The 26,213-nt window shown below is 36.8% G+C and overlaps 1 protein-coding gene across 3 annotated transcripts; it reads left to right on the forward strand.

Annotated features, from left to right (window-relative positions):
* On the forward strand, positions 1–23,254 carry LOC132124142 (microtubule-associated protein 1A-like). 3 transcript variants are annotated; one of them, XM_059534999.1, is made up of 7 exons: positions 1–199; positions 618–719; positions 14,148–14,230; positions 14,391–14,531; positions 14,633–21,602; positions 21,692–21,924; positions 22,167–23,254. In XM_059534999.1, exons 1-7 carry the CDS (start codon positions 16–18, stop codon positions 22,320–22,322), a joined length of 7,869 nt encoding a protein of 2,622 aa, XP_059390982.1. In that variant the 5' UTR covers positions 1–15; the 3' UTR covers positions 22,323–23,254. The 3 variants fall into 3 exon arrangements, with proteins under 3 accessions (XP_059390982.1, XP_059390989.1, XP_059390998.1); XM_059535006.1 differs by lacking the exon at positions 1–199 and adding an exon at positions 6,236–6,316 and having other exon boundaries at positions 653–719; XM_059535015.1 differs by lacking the exons at positions 1–199; positions 618–719 and adding an exon at positions 9,692–9,759.
* Positions 23,255–26,213: the final 2,959 nt, after the last annotated feature.

The raw sequence follows: 26,213 nt of genomic DNA on the forward strand, positions 1-26,213 counted from the left end.
CCAGATTCGGTTACCATGGAAATGCGGCTAGGAGATGCTGCGGCAGGTCCTCAGGAGAAGCGCGAGAGTATTCAGCACCTTGGACAGCAGCGGTGCGTCGGTCCTCCTTTTTGCCAGACGCGATACTATATGCTTATTGTGATTGGAGAAATTGCATCAGATCAGCAGCTTGAGTCAGTGAAAGAACACATTAAACAGGGTGAGTCGAAAACTTTTGGGTTTTCTACCTTTGGCTCAGCGTGAAGCATTATTTGAACCACTAAAGCGAAACAGCTGTTCATATCTGAGCATCATACAAAGACACGTATGTTCGCATTATACAGATGACATTTGATCATTATACACTGAAAGAATGTTGCAGAAACAATTTTCTTTCAGAAACTGACAGTAAATATCACAAGTAAAAAATACAAATAAATAAAGTATCACGTTGAAATAAACGTAACATTTTAAAGTTTAAAAATCTGGAATATGATTTGCTTGTAACATATTCCTATAATCTTTGTTATTATTTTCATTTTTTACAGTGCATTTTTTGCAGGTATTTCAATGGTGTAACCGTTGTGTGGGATATTGTATTGCGTGCTATATTGATTTATTAAATGTGCATCTAACAGGGATCCTGTCATGGGACGTTGATTTGACCATTTGTGACTTGAATAAGGAACTGAAGCTCTTTGAAACAAGACACTCTGCCCAGTTTTCATCAGAGGTGAAAGGTCAGTTATTAAATTTTGCAAAGATGATGCATGAGCTTTTGCAAAAATTATATATATATATATATATATATATATATATATATATATATATATATATATATATATATATATATATATATATATATATATATATATATACATTACTATTTTTAATGTTTTTGAAATAAGTTTTTTAGGATCATTATCACATGATCCTTTAGAAATCATTCTAATATGATGATTCATTATCAAAGTTGGAAACAGTTCTGCTGCTTAATATTTTTTCAGAACATGTGATACTTTTTTAGGATACTTTGATGAATAAAAAGTAAAAAAAAAAGAAAAAAAAGAAGCTATGTTTTTAAAATATTAATATTTTGTAATAACAATATACACTACTGGTCAGTAATTTGGGGTCAGTAATTTTTTTTTCTTTATTTTTTTAAAATAAAATCAATACTTTTATTCAGCAAGGATGTGTTAAATTGATAAAAAGTGATAGTAAAGAAAATATATTATTAGAATATATATTATTAGAATTTTTTATTTTTATTTTGAATAAATGCAGTTCTTTTAAACCTTTTATTCATCAAATATATTAGACAGCAGAACTGTTTCCAACACCCATAATAAATCAGAATATTAGAATGATTTCTAAATGATCATGTGATAGACTGGATGTTACATGTGACACTGAAGGCTGGAGTAATGATGCTGAAAATTCAGCTTTGCATCACAGGAATAAATTATTTTTTTTAAAGTATATTCAAATAGAAAACTATTATTTTAAGTTGTAACAATATTTCACAATATTACAGTTTTTTCTGTATTTTTGATCAAATAAATGCAGGGTTGATGAGCAGAAGAAACTTCTTTCAAAAACATTAAAAATAATAATGTTTCCAAACTTTTGGTCTGTACTGTATATATATTATATATATATATATATATATATATATATATATATATATATATATATATATATATATATATTTTTTTTTTTTTACAATTTTAACCAGCAGCATATAATGTGATGTCTATAGTAGCCATGTGTGTTTGAATATGAAGTGTACCATGTTTAATACTGCAAAATGTAAAAAGGTGTATTTACACAGCCGAATCGAAGCTTCTTCTTAAAACTCACGGTTAAGGCACATAAAAAAATACTGCATAAAAACCAGAGTGATTTCTGCCTGTGCAGACCAACCTCAGCCCTAAGTAGAAAAGTATACAGCTGTATTTGCTTTGTAAATGCATAAGGCATAAGGTATAAGAAACACCTGTGATGCTGTGAGATTCAGAATGTATGTTCTGTTTACTCTGTCAGAATCACAGTATTTATGATAGCAGGTAGCTTCCTGCAATCTGACAGCCAATAGATTATGCAAAGGTGAGAAGGTGAGTGTGAAACAACATTGCCCTGGCAAAAAAAAACTGAGGTCCCACAGCCAATGAAATGGCAGCATTCTTTAAATGCACAGTCAATTATTTTATTTTACCCTAATTATTTCCATCATAAATATTCTGTTTGGCTCTGTTTGCATGGACAGTAAGCTTCTAACATTTGTATGTGGTCAATTTTTCAGTAGAGTACATGCAGTTTGGAGTGTGTGAATGTTGTTTTTCACCTGTGTTATCTGTTCTTGTGCATCATGGATGTTTATAATTCATAATTAGGCATGCTTAAGATCAGCATGTCACCTGTTAGTTTCTCTTTTCTGGCAAATGAAATTTTCTGCCATAAGAAATGAAAGCAAAAGCTTTGCATGTTTCCGGGCAACCCACAGACTAACAGACTACCTGGTACAGCTATGTGTGGAATAGAGTGACACTCTTGGGATTACACAACTGTTATATTTGGTAAACTTGTGAATTTGGGAAGTCCTTTTATATGTGTAAAAGTATAGGGATTTTAAATCAGTAGTACTTCAGTTATATAATAAATAAATAAAATGTGTATGGTTAAAGGAATAGCCCATCAAAAAATGGACATGTGCTGACAATTTACTCACTCTCAGGCCATCCAATATAGATGAGTGTTTCTTCATCAGAACAGATTTGGAGAAATTTAACATTACAGTATATCACTTGCTCACCAATGGATCCTCAGCAGTGAATGGGTACCATGAGAATGAGAAAACAGTTGATAAAAACAACAATCCATCAGTTAATGTATTGTGAAGCAAAACATGTTTGCATAAATAAGTACATGAAACAATTCATCACATTTTAACTTTAAAATTATGCTTCTGGCAAAAATATAAATCTTCTGTCCACTATATTTATGTGGTTAAAATTAATCTTATATGAATAAAGAAAGATCTATACAAAGATCAAACATCGGTCAAGTAACAGTTTTCTAAAAAACAAATATATCAGTGGATTTTTATGTGAAAAGACTGGATTTTCACTGGATTTCAGAAGTGATGTCATGCTAAATTGATCAATTTATCTGTTTTATTGAAGAAACAAACTCATCTACATCTTGTATGGCATGAGAGTGAGTACATTTTCAGCAAATTTTAATTTTGAACTTTTTTTTTACACTCACACATATATACATACCAATGTAACAATATTTGATCTATCATAAAGAACATAGCATTTGCTGCTCTGTTTGTATCTAAAGTGTTGGCATCTGAAGCATTTCTGAGCAGCACAACTGATAATAATTAATATGCTATGCTGCACACTGCAACCATCAGCAGATATGAAGCTAAAGAGGATAAAGCATTAAATCTAAATTTACTTCCTCTGCAGCATGGCATACCATCACCCACACACACGTACTTGCATGCACAAGATTGCATGCATTACACGGTCACTCTATCACTGCTTACTTTGTCACCTATTTTTCTTGTGTTTCTTAATCTCTCATTCTGGGGCGTTGTATGTCATGGCTTCAATATAAATTCTCTGTTAGCCTGCCTTATGCCATATGGTTCCTCATATGTGACTACTGACTCCCTATCTATCGCTGCATGAATTAATCATCAGTGCCTTGTCTATTATTATTTACCCGTGGATCATAATATTGATAACAATATCTTATATAATATATCTTCCAGATGATTTCCTCCACCAGAGAAGCAGTCCACGTGAGACCCTCTCAGTGTATAGTGGAGTCTATAATGGGCTTATGGGTCTTATAGATCAGCGTGCTTGCACGGTGGGATGCTTTAACTCTTTCAGCACCACGCTGATTTAAATGCTGTCTTTTATCCACTTGCATATCAGGACATCAAATAGGACCATATCATTGCTAAATGTATTATTCAATGGTTAATGCAGCTGCAGAGTGCTTTCTGTTGATCAGGGTTATTATAGTAAACTAAAACCATAAAATAAATTTTGTTACTTGAAATAAATGTTAAATGAATTTATTTACATTTTATTTTATTTTATTATTCTATTATTTTTATTTCAGCTAGTTACCAAAGCAATATTTCTTATTTTCCTTTAGTTTAACTTAATGTACTAAAATAACTAAAATGGAAATAAAATATTTAAAAAAAAAATTCATCTATACTATATTAAATAAATTCTATGAACATAATTATTTAGTTATTGTTAAGACAAGCCGTTGTTTTAGTGATTTCCCCAAGCAAGCTCTGGTGGGCAAATGCTATTCTGCTGTGTGCACTCAAGTGAAAGATGCAATTAGCTCTCTGAATAATGGCTGGACAGATAAAATGATATAATGCTCCACTGAGGGACAAAAATGCTTTGAAGCCAGAAAGGCTTTTTCTCACTCCCAAGGGCAGACTTTGTAGAGAGCTATCTAAGTGTCAATCCACTGATCTCTACAGTCCAGCAACCTCAAAAGACAAGGTTCAAACAGCATCGGGGACCAAGGAAACTTTGTGGCTCCAGTCCAAAAGATGTTTGAACTTGGTCATTAGAGGTCAGTCACTATTGCTAGAATTGAAGTTAAAGCTATTCATCTTATATATTTTTTTCTGGGTTATTTTTGTTTATTTAAATTAACAAATAGTTTTAGTTGTAGCAGCACTGGGAATCAGAGCATAAACAATGCTGTTCATCATCATCTCATACCTTTTGAAGGTAAACCACACTGAAGAACAACAGAGAAAAGCTTTCAGTTGGGTATTCACTGATGCTAAACTGAAGGTAGTTTCTAGTAAACCTGGCTGATTCATCAGTGAATTTCTAGGATAGATCCCTGTATTCATTCAATATCAGAGTTTGACCTAGTCTAGAAGTGTACTGGCCTCACTGTGAACTCCTATTCACTACTATTACCTCTAATTCTGGCTTGAAGGCAAAGAGCTGCTGCTTTTTTCAGCTCAGAGAATCTTGACAATAAGAATCCCTTTGTTACTTCACAGAGCCTGGCTTTTTTGACTGCAACATCTTTGTTTCTATAAGATTAGGATTTTTCTGCTAGTGTTGTTATCATTCGATGCTTAGACACAAAACTGACTTCAATCAATAATGAACTCCTGTATTGATTATTAGGTTACAAGGCAGATATATCACCCAGTTGTCTCACAAACCATAAAAAGCATGCCCATCCCAGATGCTTGACAAGAATATTAATGAAAAAATGCACCCAAACAGTGTTTCAAGTGTTTCATTTCTTCTGCACATTCCATTATTCCCTATAGATGCAGCTTATCATAATGCCCATATTCTGAGTGAGAGATGGACTATATCCTGCCACCTGTCATCTATATCTGCAGACTGACTTGCTGGTTTTGTTTACTGTGCGTTTGAGATAGAAAGGCATAAGTATGAATAAAATCTTTCTGTAATGAGAAGAGAGGAGCAGCTCCCTCTTCTCACAGCACACAGAGTGGCTTCCTCCTCTTCATCTTGGTCTCTGACAGGTGGCAGTCAATGCTACTCTGTTCTGTACAGAAATGATTTCTATTGTTTTAGCCCGCAGTGGAAGATGATGGATGAGGACTGAGCATGCTCAGTACGGCTGGTCTGCCGCTCCTGCAGCTGTGCTTGGAATACTGATCAGGCCGTGAGTGCAGTGTCATCATGGCTGACTGCTTCTAAATGTCAGAGCACAAAACTAAAAGTGACTTAATGCAAGGTTTGAAGCACGTGAATAAAAGCAGTTTTTGACTTTTGCTTCTTTGTTCTTTTACATGCAGGATGGAAATTGCCTGATATTATATACTGAGACTTGTAATAGCACTTGCATATCATTGCTCTCTTGTTGGTTTTGATTGCTTCTATTGTTATCATTTGTTAGTTGCTTTGGATAAAAGCATTTGCTAAATGAGTAAATGTAATGTGTGTGTGCGTTTGTGTGTGTGTTTGTGTGTGTGCATTCTTATTTATTTGCTCTTTAATAAGTATTGTGCCATAGCTGCACAGAGCAGTACAGAGCAGGTTTTCATTGAAGCAACATTGACTTGTGTGTGAGGCAATAACTTTTTTTTTAAATCATGTATATAGATTACATTCATTTTGTAAAGAAAGCCTGCATTTTCTAAGCAGGATAGCAAGATTTGTGCTTCTAAGTGTTGCTGAATGAATTCCCATATGACCTTTGTCTCCAGAGGAAAAGTGCAAGAGTTGAGACATGAAAGGAACCTCTGGCAACATGTCAACCCAATTAACTTCAGGACAAGTGAATAGAGGTCAGGAATTTATTTAGACTGATGTATTAAGTAAATAAAGAAATTGCAATGTATGTTGTTAGAAAAAAAATATTTTCTATATAAATAGATCAAATTACTGTTTTGATTCTGAAATAATATGATGAAAGTGCATTATAGACCTCCCATATGTGTTGCTATTCCCTTATGAGTGGTTGCCTCTTGAAACTTCAGCTGGGGATTTTACAACTGACACAGATGGATGGGTTGTTGAACAATCGTTACAGATCCCTTTACCTCTCTTGAGGCAGCAGGGAGGAGGCTGGAATGGTCACCATGGCCCCAGCTGTCTCGGGCATTGTTCAATTCATTTAGAATTTTCAGCAACATGCCGCACATTAATGACTGCGACCACAGCTCACTGCTGTAATAGCCCTTATGTGTAGCATGTTTGGTTGTAAAAGCCTCCAAATATGCAGTTGAGACTTAATGAGTTTCTATGTGATTCTCAGAACATAATTAAGTCAATAACCAGAGGAAATTGACAGGGCGGAGAAAAATGAGCGATGAGTCTATCGGTGCAACTGCAACCCCCTCTGCACTGATAGAAAGACAAGGAGAAGCTGCTTCTAATTCAATAGCTTTTACATTTGTTTCAATCTAAGCTAGATTTAATCAATGTTATATAATATGACCAAAAATATATAAAATATATAAAATGACTTTAAATGCAGTTATAGCTCACAGTTGAAGTAATTTATCCATAACAAACATAAAGTGTGGAAACTGTTTTCACTGAGAAATTGCTAGTAAATTTCACAGTTTATTACAAAGAAATGGCAAGTAGCATATGTGACCCTGGTGCACAAAACCAGTCTTAAGTCGCTGGGGTATATTTGTAGCAATAGCCCAAAATACATTGTATAGTTCAAAATTATCAATTTTTCTTTTATGCCAAAAATCATTAGGATATGAAGTAAAGATCATGTTCCATGAAGATATTTTGTCAATTTCCTACTGTACATATATCTAAACCTAATTTTTTATTAGTAATATGAATTGCTAAGAACTTCATTTGGACAAATTTAAAGGGCGATTTTCTCAGTATTACTTTTTTTTCACCCCCAGGTTCAAGATTTTCAAATAGTTGTATCTCTGCCAAATTTTATCCCAACAAATCATGCATCAATTGAAATATTATTTATTTATTCAGCTTTCAGATGATGTATAGAAAAAGTTTTGTGGTCCAGGGTCACATATTAAATTAAACAACATTTTGAAGTAGAAAGGCTGAAATATTATTTATTATTATTATTATTTTTTTTTGTAAAACATACTCCAGTAATCTTTGTTTTATTAATAACATTTTTTTATTACAGTGATTCTCATCTTTGAACCTTATTTAACCCTGGATACATATTTGTAACTTAAATCTGTGTATTACTACCTTAAAGTTAGATAATAAAAAGTACATATTGGTACATAAAGCGTGGATATTAGTTTCTGTTGAAAGCCCACCACCCCAGAGACAGTTTTGTATGTAAAGAATTTTATTATGAAAATATAAAATTGGAGATAGGATACTAAAATATATGTACAAGTAAGATGTGTTTTACTGCCAAATCTAATCTTGGATATTTACAACACTGAATAAGAAACTGATTTTCACATATGCAGAAACTTGATACTGAAACTCGAGCTGTTAAGTGAAGTGTTGGTTTGTGATTATCTCACTTTAACATTAGCACAGGAAATCTAGTCTTAGACATTATACCATATAAGATTATAAATCTCTCCACTTATGAAGCTGAAGCAGAGAGGGCTTTTACAAGGGTCCGGTGTGTTTTCTAGCGTTGATTAATAATTCAGGATGGGCTATTGATTGTGCTCTTTTATACCCTGCAGTCTGCACATGAATCCTGCGCGTCAGCATACTGCTCAGGCGACTCCAGTCTGCTTGATGGTGACATTGATTGCAGGGCTGGATCTTGCACCACGATGAAACCTGAGCCCACGCCCAGACTCTGGAGCAAAAGTCTTAGGAAAGACGGGGGGTTATTGTTGTAGTAAGAAAAACCACTGCTCCCTACTGTTAGGGTCTAGAGCATAAAAATAGCGTCTGTAAAGAATTTTGACCAGAAAGACATTTGAAGTGAAATGCATTCTACATTTTTCACGTAAGAAGCTTTAAATCTGCAGTAATGTGCTAATGCATTACCATTTAGTAAGGGCAAGCTGTTATCATGGGACTGTATCGAAAGGATGAAATAACTGAGATAATTCAAGAGATGGACAAAGGCTGTCTAGCAGTAAGGGTGCGGCAGCCAGACTGCTGCTTTGAACAGCTGCTTAGAATTTGTCTGGAAGTGTCTATTTATAATCTTGTAATAGCATCAATTTCAATTTGATTTAACAAATGCAGACCCTTTTTGTAGCAGCTAGAAGCAATCGTCACCTCTGGCTATTAAAAACACACTCCTTCAATTAAAACCATTTTTTCCCCCCAGTGGAATAGATAAATCATAATTTTCCTCATATTATATCTCACATCTCATATATCTCATTTTGGTTTTGTTTTTTTAATGTATAGTATAAATATTCTTCTTTGTTTTGTTAGTTTTAATCTGCATGCTCACTCTCTTACTGTAAACACAATTCTGCACTGGCTTGCTGTCAAAGAGGTGGTCAGAGTCCGGCAGACTGTCTGCGAGAGTGTGCTGATGGAGTGCAGTTAATGGATCAGATTTTGGCAGTCTTGCCCTGCAGCTGTCTGCCTGGGATCAGCTGTACATAAACTGCTAAATGGCCCATCCTTGTCATTCTTGACCATTAGTAGATAGACAGACAGACAGACAGACAGACAGATAGACAGACAGACAGATAGATAGATAGATAGATAGATAGATAGATAGATAGATAGATAGATAGATAGATAGATAGATAGATAGATAGATAGATAGATAGATAGATAGATAGATAGATAGATAGATAGATAGATAGATAGATAGATATTTATAGAGTGCTTTTCAGGGTACTCAAATAGGCTTGAATTGTTCTTTGTACTAAACTGACTGACTTTTCTTTATGCAAATTATTATTATTATTACTATTATTATTATTAATTGATAGCGTTGGTCAGTCCGTTTAAAAATGGGTGAAAACAGGGTGAAAACAGGTAAAATTGAGGCCCTCGGAATGCTTGTTCTAACTCAGATGGCAAATTGGGCCACCTTTACTAGTGTTCACCCTACATCTTATTTATAAATGACTTATTCAAGGTCCAATTAAAGACACAGAAGCGTACACTGACATGCTATCACATTGTTGCATATCTCTCATTCTTCAAGTGCCATCTTCCTATATCGTAGTACTGTATATAAGTGAAGACAGGCTCATAGGCCACACCCACTCCCTGTCGCGCACTCGCTCGCGTGTCTGTGTGCGCGCTCGCGACGCGCCATACGCACAGCTCAGCATCAGCAGCGGTAGGTCTAATCTGTCATATAATTCTTCAAATGTTTGATTATTGGCATGTGGTTCAAATAAATTTCTCTCTGTTCGAGGTTGTTCATTCATGAAAGGTTGAATATTGCTGATCTGTTATCGCATCAGTCTTCCTCTGTCTAGGTCTGTGTGGGTTCAAGCTCGTTCGCGGATTTGTCCGCAGGTTTATTTATCTAAAGGTCGCAGAAACAAGCCGTTATAAAGCATGTATGATTATGCCATCAGTGATAGTGTATGAATGTACAGGATCACGCCGTACAAGTAATCGAAGATGCTGAATCGATAAGCAAACGTCTTCGACAACATAAACGAGAGAATTTTGGCTTAGAAATATGAGTGAGAAAAATACGTTTATTTATGACCAGTTTTCCCACTTTTGCTAGATTAGATGTTTTCTATATGAAAGTTCGTTTTTTAATGAGCCCCTAGGTTAAAGTTACTTTTTTAAAATCACAATGCTAACATTTTTAATAACTGAACGGCTCTGAATATGGCCAAAAATCGTGTTTCTGGTTGTTATAGGATGAAGCAGGGCTGTAGCTCGCGCGCGCGCTCGAGTATGAGGTGAAAAGATGTGCGTAGATTGCACAGGCCAGAAATAAATCTCGTAGATTACTTAATTAGATATCTACGTGAAGCAGAAACAGGGTGATGTACTGTGCTCTTCATACGTGGTAAATAATTGCATCTTAAAGGGATAGTTCATGAAAATCCAGTCATCATTTACTTTTAAAATAAGAATGACTGTGAAACACATACAGAGATGTCATTGAATGGAATAACGATCATATCTGGGGAAAACATAATTTTGATGATAGATGATTTTTGGTTTAACTGTAATTTTAAGGAGACACATATTTGTCATGTAAAAGGATTATGTAAATGCCATCAGTATTCATCTTTTTTATTTGATCATAACATTTCAGTTGAGCTGAGACTATTAAGTGCTTCTTGCGTTTAGAATGGCAATGACTGGAATATATCTGTTACTGTCTCGGGTGTGGATCGTTCTAAACAATGATCAGCCATTTGCTTTGCTGAGGTCAGCATTATTGATGGGAGGCCAGAAGGATTTTGCATCAACAGCACCCTGTTCCAGTTCCAAATGAGCATTTTTGGGTTTTAACCAGCCCTTTTACACCTGAGTTACCAAGTTTATTTAAAGACCAAGACAGGGCCAAAATGTTATTGTCCCCGGTCATTAATCCGCAAAAGCGATTATGGATGCAAATTATTTCTGTATAATTTTAAATGGACCCTTGAAGCTTTCAGTTTATCTGCATGTAACAAATTATTTCTAAAATGGGCACTTTAGGGCTAGTGCCCCTGTGTGCTTTGTACAATTGATCCCTTTTAGTCATTTATTGCATTTAGATGAGCCATTTGTATAAACTCTACTCATATTCCTCATTCATTGGCTCCAGCTGTTTACAGCATAATGGGGTCCATTACACCGCAAGAGCACATACATATGAATGAGAGATCAGCACTTGTCTTTCTTTGCTGTGAGGAGACTTTATCTCCCCTGCTTGTTAACAACTCATTTGACTGACATGAACTTGTTGCTGCGGTTGCAAAGGCACGGATAGGACACATGTAGTGGTCAGAATTTCACTGCTATGGATACGATTAGGTGGCTTTAATAAGATTACAGCTGCTTATTGAATCACTATCCCTAGATAACTGTTTAAAAAGTGTTACACACCGCCTCTCTCTTCGTGTCACACACTGTGTGATTCAGAGGCAGCTGAGCAGTGATCAAGGGCAAGGCAAAGATAAAATGAATTAACACTGGATCAACAAATGTAATACTTCTTTTATACAGAAATGTTGTGGTTATTGCTTTTGTGTTCATGGACAGGAAAGTGTTAATCCAACAATAGCTGAAAATGTTTCAAATATAAAAACTTTTGATTCTCTTCAGTGATGATGTGTTGAAAAATTCAGTCATGAGACAATCAAATTTGCACTTCATCATCCTGATGAGTGAAGAACCAGAATTGCAAGTATAGTTTCAGCTGTTAGGATCAAGTTTTATCTGGTGGCAAAGCTAAATTTGAGCTCAGATGTCGGTACTTTGAAATAATAATCTCTTAACACAACGGCATGTGTTGCTGTTCTAAAATAGTTAATGCAAGATTTTGGAATAAAGATTTTGGAGGCACAGTGAGTTCAAAAGCAAAAGTTTAACACTGTTTAAGCCTGTGAGGCAATCAGTCAGTCTCACTAATTTCTTCCCACTGAAAGCGTTTCAATCGCCTGGGTCACTTGTGTTTATCATTTAATCCTAAAAGCCAAGATTGCTTGTGAAGCTTATAATTCACAAAGTAAAGTTATTTTCTGGATTGCATTCAAATCTAAGACTGACTTTTACCAAATTAGTCTGAGCAAGTGTAAAATACATCTGACCCCATTTGTCAGTGTTTTACATTCTCAGTTGAGTGATACTGAATTAGCTAATTTTAGAAACCATCTGCTAAGATGCTAAATATTACTGTTACTGTGTACATGATTCAAGTGCATATAAAACACTTAAGGATATATGTTGTTTTGAAATAGTATTTGATATGTTTTTTTCTTGTTAACTAGGGAGAGTTTATATTTTTTCTGGTCCTAAAACAGCAAAACTTCCTATCATCCAGATTGTAATAAGCGGAGCATATGTTAAGTGAAGTGACCTGAATATTTGACTCCATTGGACTGAATATTATTGGATGAACTCTATTCTTATCCTTATTTAGTGCAAGCCGATAACTCACAGAAAAACCTTGCTGGTTAACTGTTTGTGCAAAGTGATACATTTAACTGTTTGCTCCACAGCAACTAAGAAGGAGGAGTTTAATGTCATAGGTGGATTTCTTCAGCATGTTTTCATACGCACAATCATCTGCAGTTACCTGGATCCTAGTGCTACACAGTACATACGTAGCAGATGACTATGGATATTAAAATATGGATATTTTTATCTGTGGTATGTGATATTGTGCCATTAGTATTACATTTAAAGTATGCATCTAAAAAAACCTCTTCAGAATAGTTTTCTTATAAAAGTACAAAGCAATTACACATCCATTTTACTTCATCTGACATGAACTACAGTAGAATTTACAAATGCAGATTTTATTTTAGAATGGTAAGGTGAAGGTGTAGTAAGCCTGAGTTAGCTGCTCAAAACCTGTTATCTGTTCTTTGTCTCAAAGTGAACGCACATCTGAAGGTCAGGTTGACAGCTGTCCCAAAGCATCCTGTTAGTTGTGTAGGAAAAGATGTCTTAATGATGTCAAATGTCTGGAAGGTCAAAACTCGCCCTAGCATATGAAGGTCTAGAATTATTTGGAGATAAATATAACAAGCTACAATTCTCTAAAAGGTTTTCACTTTCAAATAAACATTCGAAGATGCACTCAAAAGAGTCTGAAGGATAAACTGGGTTAGGACTATTTGAAGTCCACTACTACCATCCAGAGTCCATTGTATGATCTCACAGGACTGTAGAGTATTTAACTACTCCATGTTATGCCAGAAAAAAAATCATTTATTCAATTTTTTTTAAGTTTTAGCTACTATCTGATCCACATTATTTTTCTTGGTTGTATCTAAAATCAGACTCATTACATTTTAAATATCTTTATGATAGCTTTTTTCAAGCTCATCACATGTTTATCATGTTATGTACATTACGCTATACTAAGAATGTTTGAGAGGCCTAGTCAGATCATCAGTGTGCTGTTTAAGTCCAAATGCCCTTGTTCCGTTCCCACTGCTGTGAAAATGACCCTATAAATGTCCTATAGAAAGATCTAAATCAGTGATTTTTAAACAGCCAATGAGAGGTTTATGCTTATTATAGCCTAATAATACTCAGGGTCATAAACTTGTTTATATGTTTCAGCTGTGCAATGCTGGATTTACATTTTTAGCTAGAGAGAGATTTTTTCACCCTTTCAGAAATGCTGCAATGCGTCGCGCAGCACCAAGACTGGGTCAGTGTAACGCGGCTGGCGGCAATCGCCAGCTCACTATCCCCATGGCAACAGCCAATAGATTTGCTTGCAGGAGCTTTGCAATATTGTTTTGAATGCATGGAATTGAGACGACTGCTTTCATGGGATTAGTGTACTCTTGCACAGCAGCAGGAAGAGACAAAGAATAATGAATAAACACTGAAATGCATGAAGGCAGTGATTGCATCATCCCAATAGGGTGCAAGCTTTTATCTCAGATTTTTCTCATTTTAAAATGGTTTAACAAAATCTTACAAATTGTCAATAAATATGCCATAATAATAAAAATAAGATGATAAATAAGATATGAATATGCATATGTTAGTGCATTTTAAACACTCAGTGTTTTTAACTTCTTTTTTTAGGACAGAGACTTTTGCAATACAAGAGTGATGTTCTTGAGACTGTTGTGTTGGTGAATCCTTCTGTGGAGAATATTGCTATAGAGGTAATTATAAATACGCCTATGTGTTTTTTTTTACTTCACGAAGTTCACCCATCCTGTTATTTGCCTGTATAATAATCTGCAACCATATAATAATCTAAGATATCCAATTATTGCTTTAACTGTCAAATATAACAGTAAATGTATTCTCTTCCTTTTCTAGTTCAGAACACTGCTCTGTGACTCAGCAAGACATAAGTTATTGGTCTTAAGTGGGCAAAGAACTGAAAAGAGCGGTGACATTGTCCTGCAAAGTGGATTGTTTGGTTGGAAAAATTTATCTGACATTCTCTTGAGTCGTAGGGTAAGTGGCCACTGTACCATTATAGGACCCATGATATTTCACAGCTGATTTTTTTTTTTTTACGTTAAAAAAAAATCTATTAAAAAATATTTTCTTTGTAGATTAAAGATCTCTTAAACCAGCCATCTGCAGATCAGCAAGCCTGTTTGACTGTGTCCTGTAAAGGAGAAGGGGGCTGGAGCTCCCTAGCGTACGTACAGGAGCAGAGCATACTGAAGTACAGACTGAACCCAGAGCCAGTGCTGCCTGAGATGGAAGGGGTGAACGAATTTACAGAATATGTCTCTGAGACAGTAGATGTTCCCTCTCCTTTTGAGCTCCTGGAACCACCAACCTCAGGAGGGTTCCTCAAGTTGTCCAAGCCATGTTGCTATATCTTTCCTGGAGGACGGGGTGACTCTGCTTTGTTTGCAGTCAATGGTTTTAACATTTTAATCGATGGTGGATCAGACAGAAAATCTTGCTTCTGGAAGCTGGTCAGACATTTGGATAGGATTGATTCTGTTCTCCTTACCCACATAGGAGCAGATAATCTAGCTGGAATAAATGGACTGTTACAGAGAAAAATTGCAGAGCAGGAGGAAGAGAAGAACCGTGGTTCAAATACTTATGGAGAGTGGATGAAAAACCTTATCTCACCAGAGCTTGGTGTTGTTTTCTTTAATGTACCAGAAAAGCTGAAGGCACCTGAGTCCACGCTGAAAGCAAAGAGGAGCATTGAAGAGTCCTCTCTCACACTGCAGTATCTTGACAAACTGGGCATCAAACCTGAGCCTCTATACAGAGTTGTGAGCAACACAATTGAGCCTTTAACACTCTTTCACAAGTTGGGTGTTGGAAAACTAGACATGTATATTCTAAATCCTCTCAAGGACAGTAAGGAAATGCAATTCTTCATGCAGAAGTGGGCTGGTAACAGTAAAGCTAAGACTGGCATCGTCCTGGCCAATGGCAAAGAGGGCGAGATTTCAGTTCCTTACCTCACATCAGTGACAGCTCTGGTTGTGTGGGTACCTGCCAGTCCAACTGAAAAGATTGTCAGAGTACTGTTCCCTGGAAATGCCCCACAAAACAAAATATTTGAGGGGCTTGAAAAGCTAAGGCATCTCGATTTCTTACGGTATCCAGTAGCCACTCAGAAGGACATGTCATCTGGAGCTCCATCTCCACTGATTAAACAAACTAAAATGAAGTTGAGAACTGAGAGCAAAGAAAGTCTCAAATCATCCCCTAAAATGTCTTCCACTCCAAAAGCAAGCAAGAAAGAGGCAAATGAAGACATTGAGTCAAAGAGTGACTCTGTAAAAGAGAACAAAGTTGAAAAGAAAGATAAGAAAATAAAAGAGACTGTTAAAGCTCCCAAACCGCTTAAACCCAAGACAGCGTCACCTGATTCACTTAAGCAAGAGAAAAAGAAGCTGCAGAGAGAAAAATCTCCTAAAAAACATACCAAGGAGAAAGCATCTAAGATGGAGGAGAAGAAAGATCAGGAAAAGAAAGACACGAAGAAAGAAAGGGCAGATGTAAAAAAAGAGGACATTAAAAAAGAACTCAAGAGTAAGGAGGAGAAAAAAAAAGAAAAAGAAAAAATTAAGCCAGAGCTGAGAAAAATCACAAAACCTGACTTAAAGCCCTTTACCCCTGAGGTCCGGAAGACCCTGAACAAAGCAAAGGTTCAAGTAAAGCCTAAAACAGAAAAAACTAAAGCAGCTAAGGAGAAAGAAAACAGGCCAGCTGCTAAACAAGCATCAATAGAGAAACAGGAGAGTGACAGGTCCTTAGTCTCCTCCCCAGAAGATCTTACCAAGGATTTTGAAGCCTTGCGACTGGAGGAGGAGATATCCATGCCCACGGAGAGCAAAGTGCTCCCAGATTTTCAGCCTGCAGCTGACAGTGTTGTACCTCACATTGAATCTCCTGATGAGGGAATAACTACAACTGATGTTGAGACAGAATCCCCTCATGAAGAAAGGGTACCGTATGGAGTAAAGGAAATTAAATCCCCCTCTAAAAACACTGATAGATTTGAGGATGAAGATGCTACTACAGAAGATGACATAGAGGATGACTATACCACAAAACAGAAAAGTGCTAAAACATCTGACTTTTTGGAGATGAGCAAAAATAAAGAATGGCAAGAAAAATCCAAAAAAGAAGAGAAAGAGATTGAACTGAAACCCAGAAAGAGTGACAGTGAAGAAGAAGATGATGTAATTGAGAAAGCAGAGCTAGAGGAGGCAGAGGATTTAGTGCATGAAGAGGAGCTTAAGTACAAATCTGATGAGGCTAGGAAAGAAAAACTTGGAAAGGACTGGGAGACAAAACAAAGTGACATAAAATCTGCCAAACCGCTAGGTGCTACAGAGCATGTTTCATTCATCCAAGATGAGACCATTCCAGGTTACTCTGAGACAGAGCAGACCATTTCTGATGAGGAGATTAATGAGGAAACAGAGGAGCGAATCCCACATCTTCAGTATGATGTGGGCTCTTATGACATCTCAGTTCCTGATGAACCAGGGACTTTTGACACCATCCATGGCATGAAGCCACCAACCATATCTGTTGTTTCTGAGTTATCATCAAAGGGTTTTGCAGTAGACCAGGAGCCAGTCCTATCAGTTTACGCAGCAAATATAATTGCGGCTCCATTGGCTGAAGAAGAGCATATATCATCAGCCACCTCCATCACTGAATATGACAAATTATCTTTTGCAACATCTGTTACTGAAGATCAGTCTATAGCATCCGTGACAGCACCACCTACTGAAGATGCAGGAAAAAGCTCTTTACTCTTAGATACTGTAAATAGTATACCACTATCCATACAGACAGATGCCACTCAAGGAAAGGAGTACCTCCACTCTGCTGGAACTATTTCTCCAACTTCTTCCTTAGAGGAGGATAAGTGTTTTAAATCACCTCCTTCAGAAGAATATCAACCCATTGTGCCAGAAACAGAAACTACAGTGAAGGCTACTGTTCCCACAAATTCTGAGGATGAAGAGGATGAGGAAGAGGATGAGGATCAGACACCGAATGTTGATATGCCACTTGGAAAGCTCCATGAGGGTTATGCATCTGCTGCTATGCTCGAAGAGCAAGCTCATGATAAATTTCCCTTATCAACAGCACCTATTTCTCCTCAGATGTATGTTGGCACACAAGAAAAAGATGAAAAGGCAATCTCACTCTCTAAGGATGAATCTAAATTGGGCACCTCTGAGAAAAATTTGCCTTGCACCTCAGAGACGAGTATTACTTCAAAGAGTGAAGAAAGATGCTTCAGTCCAGATGACAGCACTGTGAGGTTTGCCTCACCTACACAATCAGGACCGACCAGCAGTAGCTACTCTCCCACTGAGGAGAAGTCACAAAAGCCACCGATTATGGAAGAGGAAAAACTAGATAAGAAGACTTTTGATTCTCAGAGGTGTTTGGCCCAAGAGGCTCCTGCTGACAAAAAGTCTGTGAAAATAATTGATGATGAAGTGGATCCTTTTGGAAAGGAACTCTCCAACACTAAACCTGCATTATATGACTCAGAAGAGGATGAAGAGGAAGTGAAAGATGATTATTATGGAAAGGAAAGCTTTAATGTGTGTGGTAAAACTAAATACAAAGAGGAGAGGGAGTGCACTTTTCTTGATGAAGAATACTCTGAAGAGACATCACCCCTAAAAGAGGAGAAGCTGTTTGAAAATGAGAAAGAATCAGAGGATAAGGAAGATAAACCACAAAATGTGACCTACTTGGGACATGAGTACAAATCCCAGATGCTCAGCTCAGGAGAGGAAGATGAAAGTGAAACCGAAGATGGTACTTACTCAAGCGTAAAAGTACCACAGGGCAAGTTAGATTCCATGTCAGCAAGCCAAGGCAAAAACGATGCGTCATTCTCAGAAATAGATGACCCAAAAGTGATTTCTAAAGACAGCGATAAAAGTGTTCACTTCAACTTGTATTCCTTCCCTGAATGTGAGAAAGGCCTCAGAGGGGAATTTGAGAGGGTGGTTAGGCAAGATACACCCTATGTTGGGAAGAGCTTTACATACTCTGATGTGTACGACAGTAAATCGAGTTCAGTGGATTCCTACTCTCCAAATCTACCAAAGGAGCACACTTTTGATGATACTGATGTTACTCCAAAGAAAACAGAAAAGGATGATTCCATAGATTCTTCCACTGGCAAGATTTCTGACCTTAAAGCATCAGAGGAAAAGGAAGCATCATCAGCTTCATATAGTGAAACACAAGGTATATATGGGACAACACAGTTAAAGGATACACCTGAAGGAACATTCTCTGAGAAAATAAAGGAAGCTGAAGAAAAGAAAACTGAAAAAGACTCACCTGTTTCAACAGAGAGAGACCCATTTTCAGTTAAATTTGAAAAGCCAGATTTCAGTGGAATGGCAGAAGGTGGTGCATTACAATCAGGCCATTATGCAACTGACAGCTTCAGCTCTGATTACAGTGCAAAAAATATGAGTTCTGTGTTAGGCCAGTCTACATTTAGCACAAAAGAAGTCAAGCCTGGAGACATGAAGATGTTTGCTGATGGAGAGGATGAAGATGAAGAAGATGAGGAAGATGAAGATGATGAGGATGAAGATTATGGAGAGCATGTAAGTGATAGTGATACAGAGAAAGGTACCAAAGACAGACAAGAGAAAGATTCCAAGCACTCTCTAAGTACTGCCATCAGCACTGTACCTACTCAATTCCAGGATGTAAAGAAAGACACCATTACACAGGATTACAGCTTTGGACCTGGCACCTATGGGAAATCTTTAGGTTCATCAATATTTGAATCCACTCTATGCCACGAGGGCCCCAAGGACTCAATGCAAACTGTTAAAGGTGATGCCTCATCTTTTCATACTAAAAGTCATATTACTGACTCATCTGGTTTTGAACATTCTTCAAGTGAGGGGAGAGATGAGTTTGTCGAAAATTACGAGAAAGATGTTAAGTCATATTTACCCCTTTCAACAAAGTCTGCTGAAGATAAATTCTCTACTCACTATGATGGCAAAGATATTGAGTTCGACAAGCAAAAGACACCTGATGGAGCAGAGAAAAAAACAGGAGACCCTGTTTCTTTAGGCTTCAGTTACACAACTATGTCAGCCACAGCATATTCCTCTTCATCTTCTTACAGTCATTCCTCGTCAGCTTCTGCCTCTCTGTCCACTAGCCGCCAGTTTGGGGATGAGATAGGGACTCCAGCCAGTACTGGATTTGAGTACTCATCTTTCAAAGATGAACATTCTCCAGTAATGGACTCTCCCTTCTCTAGTTCTGGTGGTCAGGCTAAGGATGAATATTTGGAAGTGTCCGAAAAGCTGACCCCTGCAACCACTACAGCTGAATCCACTTCTAGCCTTGTGAGATTCTCACCATTATCACCCTTTGAGGAGATCAAGCCTTTCCCTCCACATGCTGGTACTTGCATAGGTGATAAGAAAGAACCTGCTTACTCTACAAGCAATATCTCAGATCAAGGTCTACAAAGTCAGTGCTTTTACAAATCGGAGTGGGAAGAGGACTCAAGATTTCAAGATGAATTTGGTGCAACTGGACCTTATACCTCTATGCCTCCAACCACACAGAAAGACAACATGCCTGAAGACCTGTATGGTGCTTCATCAACACTTCAATTTGAGTGCCCTGAAAAACAGTACTATGAAGACACAGAGAGTAGTGAAGAGGAGGATGATTATATGTACGAAACTGAACAGGATAAACTTCAGTACCAAAAATCTCCACTTACAGCTCAAGCAGACAAGAAAGATACCACATTTTCCTTGGGAGAGACACTAACAAAAGACATATCTTCTGGTTTGGGAGCCATTATCCCAGATGCACTTACCTCACATACTTCCTCTTTCCCTGAGCCCACAAAACCAGACACAGCAAACGGGCCTGCAGAAGTTAGTTTGAGTGCACCAGAGGCTTTTGGGGGAACCAGCAAGGTAGGGATAGGCTTGTCAAAAATAGAGATGCAAGGCCAAGAATTTGACGTAAAGAAAATTAGAAGCCCAAGTGAATGGGAAATGCAGCAGCAACAAGACATTTACCCAGGAGCATCCCCAACTCATTATCGAAATGAAGATGATTATGAAGAAGAAGAAGAGACTGATCCAGAGCACCCAGCCCGTCCTCTTTCTCTTTCTTACACAAACCAACCTTTCAAAACTTCGTATTATGGAGATGATCCAAGTAGACACAATGATGACTCTGACTATCCTTCAGATGTTGGTATCCATCCACATCCATCCACAGCTTCTCCAGGCTATTCCACTTGTGAGTACAAGCAGAGAAGAGGAGACACATCTCCATCCTTTATCAACCCAAGCTTATGTCAACTTTCAAGTGATGAAGAAAACGAGGAACAGAGTAGCCAAACATCTGATCAACAGCAACCTTCTGGGAAGACCAGATCTCACAAACAACCCCATCACCAGTCTCACAGTCATCATGGCGAGGACAGTGAAGTGCAACACTTTGCTGGTGCCATGGCTGCTGGGATTTGTGCCAGTGGAGAGGACACACCTCCAACCTCTGTCAGTGAGCCACTGCATTCCCAGTCAGATTCTGATGTACCACCAGGTACAGAAAAGTGTCCATCACTCACGGCAGAAGTAAACAATGACTCTGATGAGGATGCAGATTACCTGCCTGTAGATAAATCATCTGGAGCTTATGGGGGGAAGCATTACTCATCAAGGTCACTTGCTAAAAGTCATGATCCCTTCCCGTCACCAATGATGGATCCTGCTCCATGTCCACCTCGCCCTGATGTATGTATGGTTGATCCTGAGGCTCTGTCAAGCCTAACCGATAAACCAATCAAGAAAGATTCAAAATCAAAGGGTTTGCGCAAATTAGGCAAGACAAAGTCCTCATCTCCTGCTCGGAAAACTGATGCCAGGCGGAAGAGGTCCCCATCCAAGGAGCCCTCCACACACACCACTTCTCTTAAAAAGAAGGAAATGGAGGACGATCTGTCAAGGTCAAGCCACAACACCGGGAAAGGCCTTGTCAATGGCCTTAAGAACAGTGCGGGTATGAACATAAATATTTGAATATGCAAATTACGATTTTGCAAACATCACACTAACAGCAAGTTTTTGTTCATTTTAATTTTCCAACAGGATCAAATTCCGCAAAATTCAGTGCATCTGTACCCCCTGGTCCTCCTATCTATGTGGATCTGGCCTACATTCCCAACCACTGCAGTGCTAAAAATGTGGACCAGGAGTTTTTCAAACGTGTTCGTTCGGCATATTATGTAGTGAGTGGAAACGACTCCAGCAGTGGAGAACCGAGCCGCAGTGTACTAGATGCCTTGCTAGAGGGAAAGGCACAGTGGGGATCCAATCTACAGGTATAATATTCTTTAATTGCTCTCTCTGTGGTAGATTTCAACATTGGAACATTGTAATTTGCTGATTAATTTGATGGATATTTTATGGATGTTATGCATATAAATATTTTTGTTATTAATTAATTAGTGTTTTTGCAGTCAGTTTCAGTTTCAATGAAGATTTAAAATGGTTAAAAATAGTTAAAGCCATTATGCATTAATGTCATAGTATATATTAATGTCTTACTCTTTCCTATTTGTAGGTAACATTGATACCTACTCATGACACAGAAGTGACACGCGAATGGTATCAGCAGACCCATGAGAAGCAACAGGAGCTGAACATCATGGTCCTGGCCAGCAGCAGCACAGTTGTGATGCAAGATGAGTCATTCCCAGCCTGCAAAATAGAGTTCTAAATTCAACAAGGCTCCCAGGTTCACATATTTACTCTTAAATTGTCCGTTACAGCCTTAATTGTAGTTCACTCAGTGTAAAATTCTTAACCTTTTGCTTTTTAACTTCCCAAGGTTTAAACAGCACATAGTGTTTATCACCCAAAAAACCCAGTCAAATGGTATGAACTTTGATTATTATTTCTTGGTAATGAAATTTACATGAGTGCAGGAGGACAGAGGGAAGACGTGCCTTTCACTATATACTTTTCAGGGTGGCTTTTCCCTTTACGTTGTACAATACATACATACACACATACCTGCAGTAAATGGGTCTCTAAAATTATTCACCCTTCAATTTTGGTCCAGGACCTGTTTTCATGGTTACATTCCCAGTTGGAATTTTATACTGAACAAGGTTACCAAATGAATTTGCTAAATACAATAACAAAGTATACAGCCTTGTTTACTATGGCATCTAAAGCACAAATATACCTCTTCACTTACTTTTAAACACAAAACACCAGAAATTCCCTAATAGTACAGCTAAACTAGATCTGATTAGTTAATCAGTGGTACTGATGATTTGAGGGGCTGAGTTAAACATCTGCAAGATCTTCTTTCATTGCCTCACACATACACTCACTATATATACTGTACAATAATCATCTATTAATCAAGTTATCACACATTCAGATAGCTTCTGTGCAAATAGCAATTGAGGCTTTGTACCTCAGAAGAGAGATTAACAAATACCTGGGTGCTAGTATTTCAGAAATAGGAATTTAGTAAACAAATACGATTTTAAAAATTCTAACAATTAATAAGATACATAAGCTGGAGATGGAGTTATGCACAAATTACTTTACATTCCTGACTCAGCGATTAATGCTTTGAATTTGTATAGTGGAATGATGGCATCAGCAACCATTTTAAAGTGATAATAACCAAAATAATGTATTGCTACTAGATGAGGACAAAATTCTGTTTTTAAACTCATTCTGAAAACTGATGTTTAGATGGTAAGTTTATTGACAACGCTGAATAACAGAGTGGGGTCAAATCTTATTTTGTCATTAGATGATGTATAAAGTGTATGTTCTCAAGAGTTTATGATTATTTTTAGTTCTTATCAAGTATGTTTTATTACTGATTTTATTCAGTTTTGAAGAAAATTCATTAAATTCACTAGCACCTTGTAATGAATTCCCCTTGATTTCTATTGGTTATAAAATGTATATAGGGCAAATTTGCTTACTGTAAAGGAATGGAAAGAAAAGATGACTGAGAATACATGTGTAAGCCAAAGTTTCCGGCAATAGAATTACATGGTCAGTGAATAATCTATGAATGGAGGTCATTTCTCTGTTTTTGTGTAGGGTTACATGAAAGATATGAGCCATGGATACTGCACTTAAACCTATCCCAAAACTGTTAGAGAGTGTTTTCAATTGTTCAAAGCACATTTCTTTTTTTTTTATGGAACATAAAACTTAATCTTAAATCATAAATATTTAACTTGCAAGAGCTCCAGTCAATATACGATGAGGATATAGATTACAGTTTGAAATATAAAAGTGAATTCTTGACCACTGATTCAAATACACAAAGCCAGTTCACTACTTCAGTCGGTTAAGTCAGAATTTGGAGTTATTGATAGTAGAAAACATGCTGTCATGAAATGCCCAGAATTGCAAGAATGTTTCCTTGTGTATTGTCAGCAGTGTAACATACAAGGCTTAAAATAACTGATTTAATGAAATGAATGATCGTGCTGATTTAAGCTTTTGTCATGGACCAGGATCAAAGACGAGAGGGATGATGATTGTGTACCATCGTCTGATGAATAAAAAACTCTGTAAAAGTACTGTATGCATTGCATGTATATTACCATCAGGTTGAACATGGATTTGAGTAATGCTACGCTTTTAAGTGCTTGGCTTAACTCTTTTATTAACGAAGGAAGGTTCGGTTGAATTTGAGACTAAATTGATCTATAATCTTCATGCTTTTCACAAGATGATTTAATTTCTGTTTCATAGTCTTGCTCATTGGTCTGTAAGATTTGATTGTTGACCTTCATCTTTAGAGAAAAGTCTGTATTTACAACAGGGCAAGAATATGGTTCAGCATAATCCTTTATATTTCTCTGATGAGCAATCTATGAGGATTCACATTTAATATTTGCCTCTAATGTTTTTAAAGTGCTGTAACTTTTGAGCTTCTGGTTATTTGGCTGTGCTGCTGACATGGTGAAACCCAGATGTGACTCCGCAGTACCACAGATATGAACAAACACAAACACGTTACCAGACTGCAGACTGCCAGATCAAGTGACTAGATCACTGATCACATTTTATATTCAAGATTTGTAAGTGTCCGTGTGATTATCTTTACTTTATTTCTTTCTTTCTTTTTGAAGATGAAAACTAAATGTTTTGAAAAGAATTAAAATAGTCATGATGTGCTGTGCAAATCATCCCTTAGTTGAAATGTTGAGTTTGCCATCTCAAATATAGCATTCCATTGCGCCTAGCTGTTTAATGCATGTGATCTTAAGTTTGAACTTGTATGTAATAGTTCATAGTTACAGTATATTAAATAAAGTACTATTTTAAACATATATTTAAATGATAATTGTCTCAATTGTACTAAAAGGCACATATAACCAGACCGCGATCTCATTTCCAGCGTGCAGTGTTGTTAAAAAAAAAAAAAAAAAAAAGATGTGTACTTGGATTTATTTTTAGTTTTTCATTTTTTCATGACCTTTGCTTTAATTTCTCTCTTTTTTATGTGCAATACTCTGTATCTTTCTTTAAGCTCTCTAAATGAGTGTCTACAGATATGTTGTAGAAAGGTAAACCTGATAATCACTAATAAAATATGTTAATGGGAAACAGCAACCAGTTTTTGCCTTTTTAATTGAGTCAGCTGACAACGAATCATGAAATGTCTCTAATGAAACTCAAAAATCGGAATACATATAAAAGTAATAAAAAGTACGGACCCACTTTATATCAGGTGCCCTTAAATGCGGTGTGTAGGCCTAAATTAATTAATTGATACAATGCAATAATTGTGTACATACATGTTTTTACATTGTACTTATTTGAAAACACCATCCTACAATTACATCTAATTACACTGTTGACCCTAACTCCACCCCTTAAACCTAACCAAACCTGTCCCTGATCTTTCCCATCCCACCTCAATAACAGCAAAAGTGTTCTGCAATTCAACATGAACAAAATCGGTACATTGTACCTATCAATTCTTTATTTTATTATGAAGTACATAGTACTTAGAGTCATCTAATATAAAGTGGGACCATACCTTCTCATTCAAGAGTTTTCTTTATTTTCATGACTATGAAAATTGTAGAGTCACACTGAAGGCATCAAGGGCTATTTGACCAAGAAGGAGAGTGATGGGGTCCTCCACAGTCACCGGACCTGAACCCAATCCAGATGGTTTAGGGGTGAGCTGGACCGCAGACAGAAGGCAAAAGGGCCAACAAGTGCTAAGCATCTCTCGGGGAACTCCTTCAAGACTGTTGGAAGACCATTTCAGGTGACTACCTCTTGAAGCTCATCAAGAGAATGCCAAGAGTGTGCAAAGCAGTAATCAAAGCAAAAGGTGGCTACTTTGAAGAACCTAGAATATGACATATTTTCAGTTGTTTCACACTTTTTTGTTATGTATATAATTCCATATATAATTACACATGTGTTAATTCATAGTTTTGATGCCTTCAGTGTGAATCTACAATTTTCATAGTCATGAAAATAAAGAAAACTCTTTGAATGAGAAGGTGTGTCCAAACTTTTGGTCTGTACTGTATATAGAGTATATATATATATATATATATATATATATATATATATATATATATATATATATATATATATATAT

The sequence above is a fragment of the Carassius carassius genome, chromosome 3 (assembly GCF_963082965.1).
Source record: "Carassius carassius chromosome 3, fCarCar2.1, whole genome shotgun sequence".
Taxonomy (NCBI): domain Eukaryota; kingdom Metazoa; phylum Chordata; class Actinopteri; order Cypriniformes; family Cyprinidae; genus Carassius; species Carassius carassius.